General features: G+C 47.4%; 1 protein-coding gene across 16 annotated transcripts in view; it reads right to left on the reverse strand.

Annotated features, from left to right (window-relative positions):
• DAB1 (DAB adaptor protein 1) overlaps nucleotides 1–12,347 on the reverse strand; it is a 1,153,213-nt gene that overhangs the window by 19,006 nt on the left and 1,121,860 nt on the right. For all 16 annotated transcript variants that reach the window (XM_040470386.1, XM_040470387.1, XM_040470384.1 and 13 more), the window contains 2 exons: nucleotides 10,234–10,342; nucleotides 2,077–2,625 (listed from right to left, as the gene is read on the reverse strand). In XM_040470386.1, the coding sequence (XP_040326320.1) occupies nucleotides 2,077–2,625; nucleotides 10,234–10,342 (658 nt within the window). The remainder of the gene's footprint in view (nucleotides 1–2,076; nucleotides 2,626–10,233; nucleotides 10,343–12,347) is intronic.

A 12,347-nucleotide genomic window follows, 5' to 3' on the forward strand; every position in this document is an offset into this window, starting at 1 on the left:
CAGAGCATGAACGGGGGAGGGTCAGAGAGAGAGGGAGACACAGAATCGGAAACAGGCTCCAGGCTCCGAGCCATCAGCCCAGAGCCCGACGCGGGGCTCGAACTCACGGACCGCGAGATTGTGACCTGGCTGAAGTCGGACGCTTAACCGACTGTGCCACCCAGGCGCCCCTACAGAAGGTTTTCTAGAATACCTCTATAATCTACAAGAGTGGTTCTAAATTTGGGGCAATTTAAATCCTGGGGAACGTCTGGCAATATCTCGGATCATTTTTGACTGTCACGACTAGGGGCAGAGGATGGGTGCTTCTGGAATCTAATGGGTGGAGGGCAAGGGTGTTGCTAAATGTCCTATGAGCACAGCACAGATCCCACATCGAAGGATGATTTGGCCCAAAATACCAACAGAGTCAAGGTTGCAGAACCTTGCTCTAAAACACAACAGTAACTGAGCGGCCTTTGTTTCCTTCATTTCAATCTCTATGACCTTTCTCAAATGTCTCCCACGGGCGAGATGCTATGCTAGCATTATGAGAAGGGTACGAACGATTAGGACACATTTCCTGTCCTCAAAGAACTGAAACTTTCCTTTTATTTGTGACTGGCACACAAGCCTGTTGAAAGAGAGCGCTTGTCATCAAGAGAAGCTTATTTATGCATGGCTCTCATTCTTTGACCATTTCATTTTTTATTCATCATTCTTCATTGAAACCCTATGAGTTAGAGTTAATAGTGAGGCCCCTGCTATGTAGATCATATGGCCTGAGTGGAAGCGTGTTGTTTATACACACTGAAGACACTCCTTTTCAGAACAGCCTTCCAAACCTGGCTGAAATGACACTATCTAATTGTGTTAGCATTAGATTTTTTCGACAATTCACGATATTGGCCAAGCAGTGATCCATATCATCTATGACAGTAATGAAAACGCCAAACTCATTGTTCCATGAGACTTTTCTTTTCCCTTATCAATTGTCAAGGCACAGGCTGAATCGCCAGACACGTTTGCGAACGGTGTCGACCAAGCATATCCACGCTCAAGCGTGTCTGGATTCTGATTGGCTACATGGGTATGGTTTTCCGGATGCTTGCAGTAGAAAAGTGAGCTGGGACAGAATCACTGAATGCCTGAACTAGGAGGCACGTGGCTCATCCAAGCCAATTCGCATATTTTACCCATGATACAGCTGAGGTGAAGAAGAAATGTCATACGTTTACCCAAAGACACAGCTTGTGGTAGGAGAGCCAAGGCTTGGAACCCTGGTTGGGATTCTGCAGAAAACCACTCACTATGCAACTATAATGGTGATAAAAAGACTTTAAACTCCGTGAGGTATACAATGCTTCAGTAACTGTACCACTGAATCCTTTTAATATCCCTTAGCCTAAGAGAGATGAGGAAATTGAGGCTCATGGAAATAAAATCACTCGCCCATAGGCACAAAACTACAAAGTGATCAACCTGCTCCTTGGTTCCCAGTCTAGAGGTTTCTGCGACGCTACCGATTTTTCTCTTTGCCTACCCGAAGCCGTAAGCCCAAATCTGGCTTCTACTATACTAGTTGGACGAGACTTAGAGCTGCTCTTTCTCTCCCCTAAGTTTTCTCTTGATCTTAATTTTCTGTTCTAATTTTTTGTCCTTGTCCCCCAAACGTCTGCGGTTCCCATTCGCCCTGCATTTCCATTTCAGGAACCTGTGTGTCATAAGCAGGGATCATGAGCGAATGGATGGGAACAAATAAAAACTTGAGCAGCAGAGTGACGTGGTAGAAAAGCGACAGGTTTGTATTCGATGCTCCCCTTCTGCCTACCCTCCTGTTTTTGAACTTCACTTTATTGGCCAAAAAGGTCTAACAAAACCTGTAATAAGCACTGTTATGAGTATAAAAGTAATCAAAGCCATTATACGAAGTAGGTATGTATATTATTGTTGGTACCTCGTACCGGGTAGCTATTATTATTGTTAGTAGTGATGTAAACAAGGAAGCCTGCTGCATGGGAACCGAAAGGAGTTCACGGACTCCAGAAGCAAGGCGTCGCTCTCACTGGATTTATGTTTCCAAAGACAGGCACTCACGTGAGTTGGTTGATGGCGTGGTAGAAGTCACGGGGGTCAAATTCAACTGGGAGATGTCAAAGTCGTCACAGTCATCTGTATCCTGTGCCACCCCGACTTTGTTGAAGTAACTGGAGAAGGCCTCTGAGGTACAGGTGAGGGAGGGTTGGTCGGGTTTGCGGGAGGGCACGGGTGGAGGCTGGGCCATCTGGAAATCCTTAAACATCTCTTTCCCCATTTTCTGTCTGGGCTTCTCGGTCTGTGGACTTGACCTGGTGGAGTCACCCGTGGTTGGGACGGTCGCAAGCGGCGTGAGGGGACCTTGGAACATGGCGGCTGGCAAAGGCATAACAGTTTGTGCGGGCATGAAGGCGGCTGGCGGAAACTGCCCGGCCACAGCTGGCCAGGGCTGCTGAGTGGCAGGGAAGAGACCCGGCTGGCCCCATGCGATGGGCTGAGCCCCCGGCATCACCTGAGCGACTGGTGGCTGAGCACCCATGGCGATCTGCTGTTGGACGAGGGGCTGCTGGCCCCAGAAGGATGGGAGGACAGCGCCCATTGCAACATAACCTGGAAGGGGGTAGAAGAATAGTCAGGCACCCTAGGAAAGAACAATCCACGGATTCAAGGGATAAGCAGAAAGGTAACGGAACAACCATTAAGTGTCAGGCTATGTGCAAGGAACTGGAGACACAAAGATGAGTAAGACGGAAGTCCCTACTCTCAGGGAGCGTTCTGTCTAGAGCAATGGTCAGGGGAAACTTCTCCGAGGAGGCGATTCATAACAGGAAACCAGAATGCAGTGAGGGAGCAAGCCAGGCAGACATCTGGGGGATAATGACAATATTGCTAGAATTGCTAAAGATTTCTGACACCAGAGCCTTGAGAGCCGGTGTGCCCCACGGGAAAAGGCAGACGACTGGAAATCAGGCACATGAGGGTTTCAATCTTGCCTCCCCTTTTTCCTAGGCCTGGGACATTCTCAATCGCGCCAGTTCTCTAAGCTCAAAGTCAGGCTCCTTGTTGGAAAGCCAGGTAGGAAGATCTTCCTTCCAGGCATCGAAGCCGTGTGCCAAGGCAAGAAGAACCAGAGTGTCAGTTTGCGAGGCACGGGTTAAAATTCAGACCGCCATTTCTTATCTCTGAAATTTAGGGAGCGCTCACAAGCTCTCTAGGGCTCTGCCTCCTTATCTGAAAAGGGGACGTTAAATACCTTCTGTCACACAGGTCTGGTTTACAGATAAATGGAGATGATGTATGTGAGGTGGAGTACAGACACAGAGTGAGCATTTGGTAAATGTTAGCAGTTAGTAGTATTTGAATCAGATAAAGCCTTTGAAGTACTTAATTCCTTGCCTGTATACAGCAGCCATGCAATAAATGGTAGCTACAGGTATTATTACACATGATTTCTGTGTTATGATGACGATGTCAATTTCAGGTGACTGTCTACTCGGGGGCACCTCATACAGTGGCATATGTTGGGTACTGCGAAACTCCAGGGCGTCTACTCATGTAGGTTGCCGTGAGAATTGTTCGCCGTACTAAGTCCTTTCAGGTGAGATATAACCATTTTAAAAGCAGCACAACTGATACGTTCACATGAACAAAAGTAACATGAATCATTTCCACTTATGAAATGACTATAACATTCTAGGTACTGCATTAGGTAGATGCTTTACATCTTCACAAAATCCTTGCAGGGGAGGTGTTCTTATTATCTCTATTTTAGGGATAAGGAAATTGGTGCTCAGAGAGGGAAAGTACTGTGCTTGGGGTCACACAGTCAGCATCAGGTGGGATCAGGATCTGAACTGAGGTCGTCCATCCCCGAAGCTAATGTGCTTCCCTCTGTACCACAGTGCCCCACGCAGATGGCCAAGACCAATTTCTGATCTTCGCACGGTCAGTACACCTGATACAGTCACTCAGGGTTTCGGCAAAGTGTGGGCGGGCCCAGAGAAACTCCCACGTGCTTCCGGTGGTCCCCGCCCTTCTCAGGGGGCCCAGGGGCCATATGCATGTGCCGCTGAGCCTTGGAGACAGATGCCCCGGCCAGGCGGAGTAGAGGATGGAGACGCTGACTTGGCCTGACTTCTCAAAACCAGCCTTTTCATGGCTGTCAGAAGGAGTTTGCAGGTGTGCAGCAGTGAGGCCAGGAAAGGAGGAGTGGATGCAGGGTATCCTAGCAACTTCCAAAGGGAAGGCAGGCAGGCGCTGTGGTGCTGGTCGGGTCATGGGTGATGTCAATGACCCCGGGGAGCCCAGAGAAATCGCGTGCAGAGGGCGTCACTCACACTCCAGCCTCAGATCCCTTCAATGATGGATAAGGAATGGGGGCGGCATTGAAAGTCTAGCCGTTTCCTTGCAAGGTGACAGGAGGTGCCAGAGAGTCAGAGACAGGACACATGGGCTTCTTGCTGATTAATCCAGCAGTGTGCAATGCACTTATGGAGCATCAAGAAGCAACACAGACAATATCCTTATGAGATCCCCTGAGCCCTAGTGCACTGAACTAAGAGGGGCGAAGACACAATGATGTTGACACTCCAAACCTGACAGTCGCTTACGTTGAGTTTCACCTCACCTATCACCTAATAAGGCTGTGACTTAAGCCCACCAACAGACTGAGAATTCTGCAAGTGTGTTTCTTACTTTCTGATTTATTTGGTGGGGCCCAGGGGTTCTCAGTTGGGAGGGCTACCATCCCTTAGGAGGTGACCAGGATATCTGGGGCGTGTATGTGGGTGTCAGGGCACTTTGCTAGAGGGAGACACTACCCGCATTTAAGAGGCGGCGAGCGTGGATATCCTACAATGTCTGAGACCAACGTGTGCAGGTTATACCACAGTGTATATTACAACTGAGTATGGACTGGACTTTGAATTACGTGGAGAGGCAAAGTTTCATTGCACAGTTTTCTAGGAAGGTCACAACTGTGTACTCTGAGGGCAGACTGTATTTTGTTTTGTTTGAAACACTGTTAAGAGCTGCTCCCCATTTGGGAAAGCCGTGGTCCCGACAGAAACACTTCTGGTGTTTGAGCCAACACCACGTTCATGCATCTGTCTGCACCTGCAGTGCCGCTCTTTATAGGTATGCACACCAGGCCGCTTAGTAGGACATCTAGTGTGCTCGGACCCGGGCGTTTTCCGTATTCAGATATGTATCTTTTTATTATAAGTTAGCTTTTGAAAAGTTCCTCCTTATAATGCAGGCATCATATTGACTTTTTAAAAAGCTGTGTAGGTAAGTTATATTATCGATGAATTTCAAGAATTTAAAGGTGACATTACAAATATTTGTCATAAAAAGGGGGCACTGGGTCTGACATGGGGGAGACATGGATCTTCAACTACCTCAAACTTGCTGCCCATTTATTTTTAAATGTTTATTTCTGAGAGGGAGAGAGAGAGAGAGAGAGAGAGAGAGAGAGAGAGAGAGAGAGAGAAGGTGGACAGAGGATCCCAAGTGGTCTCTGCACTAACAGCAGAGAGCCTAACGCGGGGCTCAAACTAACGAACCATGAGACCATGAGCTGAGCCGAAGTCGGACACTTAACGGACTGAGCCACCAGGGCGCCACTTGATGGCTATTTTGATGAAGGGATGGAAGGTTTCAGCCTCCAGCCAGGCTATTTTTTAGTTTGCTTCTCCTCCGCCCCCCCTCGTTGCCCCTGGAGGACTGTTCTAAAATGCAAAACCAGTGCTTCATTGTCTTGAGTATAAGGTTCAGATGCCTTAGCTTGGCTCAGGAGCCTTTAGGGGTCAGTCCCCTTTCCCACCTCTCCATCCTATTTTCACCGGTACCTTTCCCCATAGCAGCTGCAAACAACACTCCACCTGCTCTCTCATCTCTGCTGGTGCTTCTGCCCGGAAAGCCACCCCCTCCTTCATGTGGCTACTCCTTACATGCTCTCTGAGAATCAGTTCAGCATCACCTGTGCTGGGCGCTTTCCCTGCTCTGGGGATTCAGCTGGTTCTCCTTCTCTGGGCTTTTGCAGTCCTCAGTGTTCATCTCCGTTATGGCCCTTGTCACACCGTGTTGTTATCGCCCAGTTACTCTGTCCTCCCTCATTAGACAAGAAACCACCTGCTGGCAGGAACCCTTTATTTTCTCTCTCCACCTCCTCTGTGTCTACCACAGGTGTGGGCACACATCGATGGCCCCATAAATGCTGGAGACTGGAGAAAGTCTGTTTATAAAGGTGAATGAGTTACAGTGGAATAAATGCCTCCACTGCATTTTTCCAAGTGTACAATTAAACTCCAAGATCTGTAAGTACTGTGATCTGTAAAGATTCTACTGTCGGTGGCAGGTTTTTCTTTCACTCTGTCTTTTTTTTTCCCCCCACAAGGAACCAACAGATGGGCTGTGCACACTTTTCTGGAGAGAGCTATTAGCATGTCTCCCTGGCTTCATGCCATCTGCTTCAGACCAAAGTACAATATTCAAAAGAAAAAAAAAGCAGCACGGGGTAATTGGGTATCATGTTTGGGAACTCGCAGGTCTGACTTGCTTTTCCTGGAGGGGGGTGGTCTATGCAGCCTGGGCTGTCCCCAAATCTGTGAGCTAAGGCTCTCAGGCCACATGGCATTGTGCATGCCCGACGGCACACCTCGGTAGCAGGACTGTGGTAGCAGTGGACCTGGGGAGCCACTTGGTGTGTGCCACGGCAGCCACTTAACTGCTTAGTAACATTTAGTCATTAATGTTCGACAGTGGAGGGAGGAGGGGCCACGGAGCATCTGTTTATGCCACGGAGTGCAGATCAATCATAAATCTCCTTACTGTGAAGTGAAAGGAAACACCTGCATTACTGCCTTCCAGTTAGATTTTTAAGAAGTGTTGAAAATTGCAATTTACAGCCAGATGCTTGCACCTGGGGATACCTCATTATTTGGATTAAAAAAAAAACAACAGACTAAAATATGGGGAAAATACAGGAAACGAAGGTACGCCCTGAACATTTATGCAGAACTTGTATGGTGATGCTTATTTACATTAGCACAATCGTTTGTTCGTTCATTCATTCATTCATTCATTCATTCATTCATTCAAAAGTAGCCCTATTGGACGCTAAGCACTATTTCGGTCTCTGGAGATGCAGTGAAGAACAAAACAGTTAAAAAAAACATCCCTGCCCTCATGGAGCTTGCTGATCCTAGCAACAAGCCTCTGGCATAGCTGTTTTCAGTATCTCTTTACCCCGTACACGAGAAACTGCAGCTTGCTGAGGGGAGGGCTGGTGGCAGCTGTCACAGAGCAGGGGGTGGGGGCCAGGGCTCCTAACGGACAGGCTAGCAAACGTGCCGACTGCTTACTCATGTCAACGCTGCCAGGCACTGTTTTCAACGTTCTAGTACATGTATTAACTTGTGCAATCGTCAGACCAGCTCTGTAAGGTGGAATTACCGTCCCCATTTTACAGACAGGTTCTCTGAGGCTCAGAAGACATTTAGCTGAGTATTACACAGCTGGCTAGTGGCAGGGCCTGTATTCAGACACGGTACATTCTCTGAGCCCCCCGGCCAGCTCTGCCACACAAAGGAGGCCAAAGACCTAAACTTTATTGCAGGGATGTTTCTCTAACTGTTCCAAAAAGGTAAATGAAAAAATATAGGTAGGACAAGACATTTTCTTCTGCTTTAGAAATAAGAGTAATAATAATAATAATAATAGCAAAAACAGCTGCATTTCCATGTGAAGCATTAGGATGCTAATAAGTTTCAAGGCGCTTAACTTTATTTTCTCACTTAATTCTCAAGATACTGTTGCAAGGCAAGTGTTATTTTCAATTCAGGTATATAGATGAAGAAACTCTGGCTCTGACACATTAAGTAATTCGCTCAGGAGTCCAACACATACATAAATAGATGAGCCAAGACTCAAACGCAGCCCATCGGACGCAAATTCCTCCAGCAGCCCATCTATTGTCCTGCAAACCATAGTTCATGTCCCCGGCTCCCTACCACTGGCTGGACAATGTGGGACAGGCAGATGGAGACCCAATGTCTGCAGAGATTTTTTTCTTTTAGGGCGAGTTAAAGGAGGAAAAGGCTGACAGGTGACCACCAACTGAAGTCTATTTTTGTTCCCCAGCATATCTGAAGCAGAAGCAGGCACTTCAAGAAGCAAAATGTGCTCACTGAAATTAATTTTGCACTTCCATTCTAAAAATTGAAAATTGGAACTTAATCTATTAATTTAATTTAATTTAATTTAATTTAATTTAATTTTAGCATCTGTAGAAACTGAATCTGGATGTGATGTGGCTTGTCCATAGTTTGCAACATGGCTGGTCAATTAGCAAGTTGAAAACCCAGGTCTTCAAAGCCCTAATGTGACACAGGCTCAGGAGGAGGCCCAGAGCAGTCCTGTGCAAGACCTGGGCAGGTCCTTAGGTGCTTTTACTGAAACATTAGGGTCGGAAGACGTGTGATTGCATCTTGTCCCACTCTCACAGAGAGGGGAATGGAGACTCCTTGACTAGAATACTCTGCACCCTGACATCTTCTTGGCTTCCTCCCTCACCCCTTCTAGTCTGCTCACATCTCACCTTTGCATGAGCCCCACCTGGCCACAACCAACCTCCATTTACCTGCTCTCCACATGCTCCAAAGCTCCCACACTTCACTCAACATTTTCTTCTGCCTGCACCACTTACCGTTTTTGAACGCATTACATAAGTTACTTATTTTTATGTTGTTGCCTGTTTCCCCAGTAGAAAGGAAGCACTCTGGAGGCAGGACCTGTGTCTGGTGCATTCACTGACACACCCCAGGCACCTAGAACAGGGCCCGGCTCGTGTCGGCACTCAGTGAATGTTTGTGGAGTGAACATGTCTGCCGGTTTGTTAGTTTGGGGCCTAAAGTTCCCATTCCCTGTTCCAGCACATCTTCACGGATCAAACAATGAGGACGAAGCATGGGGATTCTCGACATAGGAAGGCGATACGTTCTTACGGAAAACTGTTACTCTTATTTAAGATGACATATTCTATTACACTATTCCCAAGGAAATTTTAATATCTATTTGAGGTAAGGAAAACTAGTCATCACCACAGTCCCATTTTAGAGAGGAGTATAAGAGATTTGATTGGGAAGCTGGTCAATTCAATATGTTTCTGGGTTACTTGCATATTCTACATTTTAAGTTAGTACCAATCTCTGTTGCTTCTGAAAATTTCATACAATGACCTCTGGGCTCATGGGGAATAACTGTAACTATTTCATAAGAGACTGTGAATTTTTACTTCACTTTGAGTAGCAGCAAGGTTCACATTCGGTGGCAAGAATTTGCTTCTAACACTGTATAATTAAAATTATTTATAGAGAAAAACGCAAGAAGATTTGTATTTGAAAATATTCAGGCTCTATTTGCCATATCTAAGAATGAACTAGAAAGCTGAAGCCACCCAGATGTCAAATATGTAGCTAAAGAAAGAAAAAAAGTCTTTAAGGCTCTCATGTATGTAAAGAGCAGAATATCATCTCTGGCCACATTCAAGTACACTGCCCTGGCTACGTGGAGTGCCTGTTGCCATGGAAACAAATTAAGGTGTCTGAGATCCCACCAGTTCATACCATACCTACAATACTGTTCCTATATATATATATATATCTTACCCTGTTGTAAAAGTAGTATATATATTTTAGAGAATGTTTGGAAAACAGAACAAATACTTTCAAAATCACTAAGAGCTCCATCACCGTCCCAATTCACTGTTGGCAGTTTTCTCTGCCCCTCAGTGTCCTGTATACATGGAGAACCTCCTGGTTCTTGAGTCTCTACCAAATGAGGCAGACACCTATCAATCAGATCTCAAGAGGTCTGTGGAGAGCTAATATCCCTCACCTGCCACTTTCCTCTTTCTGGCTGAGATGGATAGGAGGAAATGAACTTGTACTGATTTGCACGGCTCTGTGTGCAGAGGGCTCCCTAGCGCTACATACATGAATCACCTAGAAGCTTGACCTTTCCAGGTGAATTCATCTACAGCAGACTACAGATTTGTAAACACCCCCTCAGCCCCCACTGGCAGCCTCTCAATGTCACCTGGAGAGACCGGTGGTTCCACAGGTGTTCTGGCATGATGTGGCAGCTGTTCAAGTCAACCCTTTCTCTTTCTTGTTGAGTGGAGGCCGAAGGAAAGGAAGCAGGTGGAAGACAGCTTACCTGAGGGTACAGCAGCAGTGCCGAAAGGTACAGAACTAAACATGTCTGCACTCGCCGGGAGTGTCTGAGATGAAGACGGGATAAAGGCATCACCTGGAGTTGCAGGAGTCTGTTAGACAGAGAGAGGCAGAAGGTGCATGAGGCTCCCGGGAACCCTGGTGCAGCGGCCATCAAGGATGGGGAGCAGCAGGTGCAGGAAATAAGGGGCAGGGGATGCTGCAGAAGCAAGCCACGGTCCAAGCCACGTATATGGTATGCAGACCACAAGGTGGTTGTACGTAGCAACCACAGAACAGGAAAAATGATACCTACCTATAGAGCAACTGTGATAATTAAGTGGGACCATGCATTTAAGTCACTGAATGCTGAAGCAATAGCAGGTGCTCAGCAAAGAGTGGTCAGTACCATGACCCTTTAGTCATAATATCTGGCTTTCATCCTTTAGGGGTGGTCAAGGTAAACTGACACGCGTCCACTCAGGACCTACTGTGTGTCTCGTTCGGGGCTTGTCACTTAATACACGATAAATAAACAGTTTGTCTAAATGAACAATCAAGCTTAGCGACTAGAGCAGAGACCCTTGTGTGCTGGTGCCTTTTCAGAATTCTGCCTGAATCTCCACGTGTAAAGAGAAGTAAACATTTTCAAGAAGATGATAAAAAACAAAAACAAAAACAAAAACAAAAAAACAACAAAAAACCCACAACCCACAACAACAACAACGCCTAAGGAGGTGCAAATGCTCAAGTGCCCAGCCTATGCTGGCATCCGAGAGAGGTCTGGCGCATGAGCTGCTGGCTAAGGTGAGGTGTGCTGAAATAAATCAAATGAATCAAGTAAATCAAAGGGGTACTGAGGGGTACTGAAAGAAAAGCATCAGCCCTCAGGGTTTTAAAGGTCCATGCCCATTTACCGCAGCCTTTTGCCTACAAAGTACGCCTATTCCATGCCATGACATCCTTATTTTTCTTTTCCCCTTGGAATAGACTGGGGCAAGCAATTAATCCTGAAACCACAGCAATTAGACAAGGCCATTTTTAGAGCAGCAGCCTGGGGGAGGAATGGCATTGTTCTGAGGATTTTTAAATACCCATTTGTAACGCACTTGGGTTCGGGGCCAGAAACATAGCCATGAGCTGCTGCAGTAAGCACTTTTGAACACAATCAACGCCCTGTTGTTTCCCACACGTGACCCTGGGCGAGTCACATGTCCTTTCTGGGACTCAGTTTGCTCATCTGTAAAATGAAGGGAGGTTAGAAGATCTCTTCAGACCTTTCTGGCTCCACAGCTTGAGTCTCTAAGTGCCCAAGATGCAGCTGTTGCCCCTGGGATGGAGGAGAGGAGACTGCCTCCCTGGAGACAGGAGCTGCTGTCCCCACTGTCACGGCTGCTCTGGACATCAGGTCTCGGGAGCAAGGCAGCTGTGTCTAGAGTCCCAGGCGGCAGCTGTGGGCAGCAGAGTCTCGTGCCATCTGTCCTCAGTCATGAGGGTACACACAGCCTCTTCTCTGAGGCACATCTTGCCAATGAACCATAGCACCATCCCTCCGGCTGTATGACCGAGCAGCACCCAGAGGAGCTGCCCCCTCCCAGCGGCTGCTGCTGGTGCAGCTGCGGCCGACTGCCTTCTGCCCACCTCCCACTTCCGGGGAGTGGGCAGGGGAGGCTCTGGAGGGGCCATCTCAGCTCTATTCTTTGCTATGGCCACAGGGTTGCCTTTGAATGCAACCGGTTCTCAAAGCACTGGGATTCTATTTTGCTTAGGTTTTCATTTTCAAATTAGGGTTCCCAGCAGTCTCTGTCCCGTTGTAAGCAGTGACAAGCAATGGGAGACACGCCCTGGCTGAAACTAGAGCTGGGACTCCAAAGCTTCATGAGAAGCTCAAGGAAGCTAGAAGGCAGGAGGGAAGTGGAGGGGCGGGGGATGAAAAGAAGGGGGAGAGCCGATAAAGGAAGAGACAGGAAAAGACAGAAAGGGCCAGGGCAGAAGGGGCTTCTTTTACTGGGCTGACCACCGGGCTGTGTGGGCTCTGGGTTGGCGCTGACGATGCCTCCCTGTGTGTGCAGTCCTGTGGCCTTTCTTGCCCGTATTCCCAACTAGACCATGTGCCCC

Source organism: Herpailurus yagouaroundi, unplaced genomic scaffold, assembly GCF_014898765.1.
Source record: "Herpailurus yagouaroundi ecotype Mexico unplaced genomic scaffold, PumYag 77, whole genome shotgun sequence".
NCBI classification, from domain to species: Eukaryota; Metazoa; Chordata; class Mammalia; order Carnivora; family Felidae; genus Herpailurus; species Herpailurus yagouaroundi.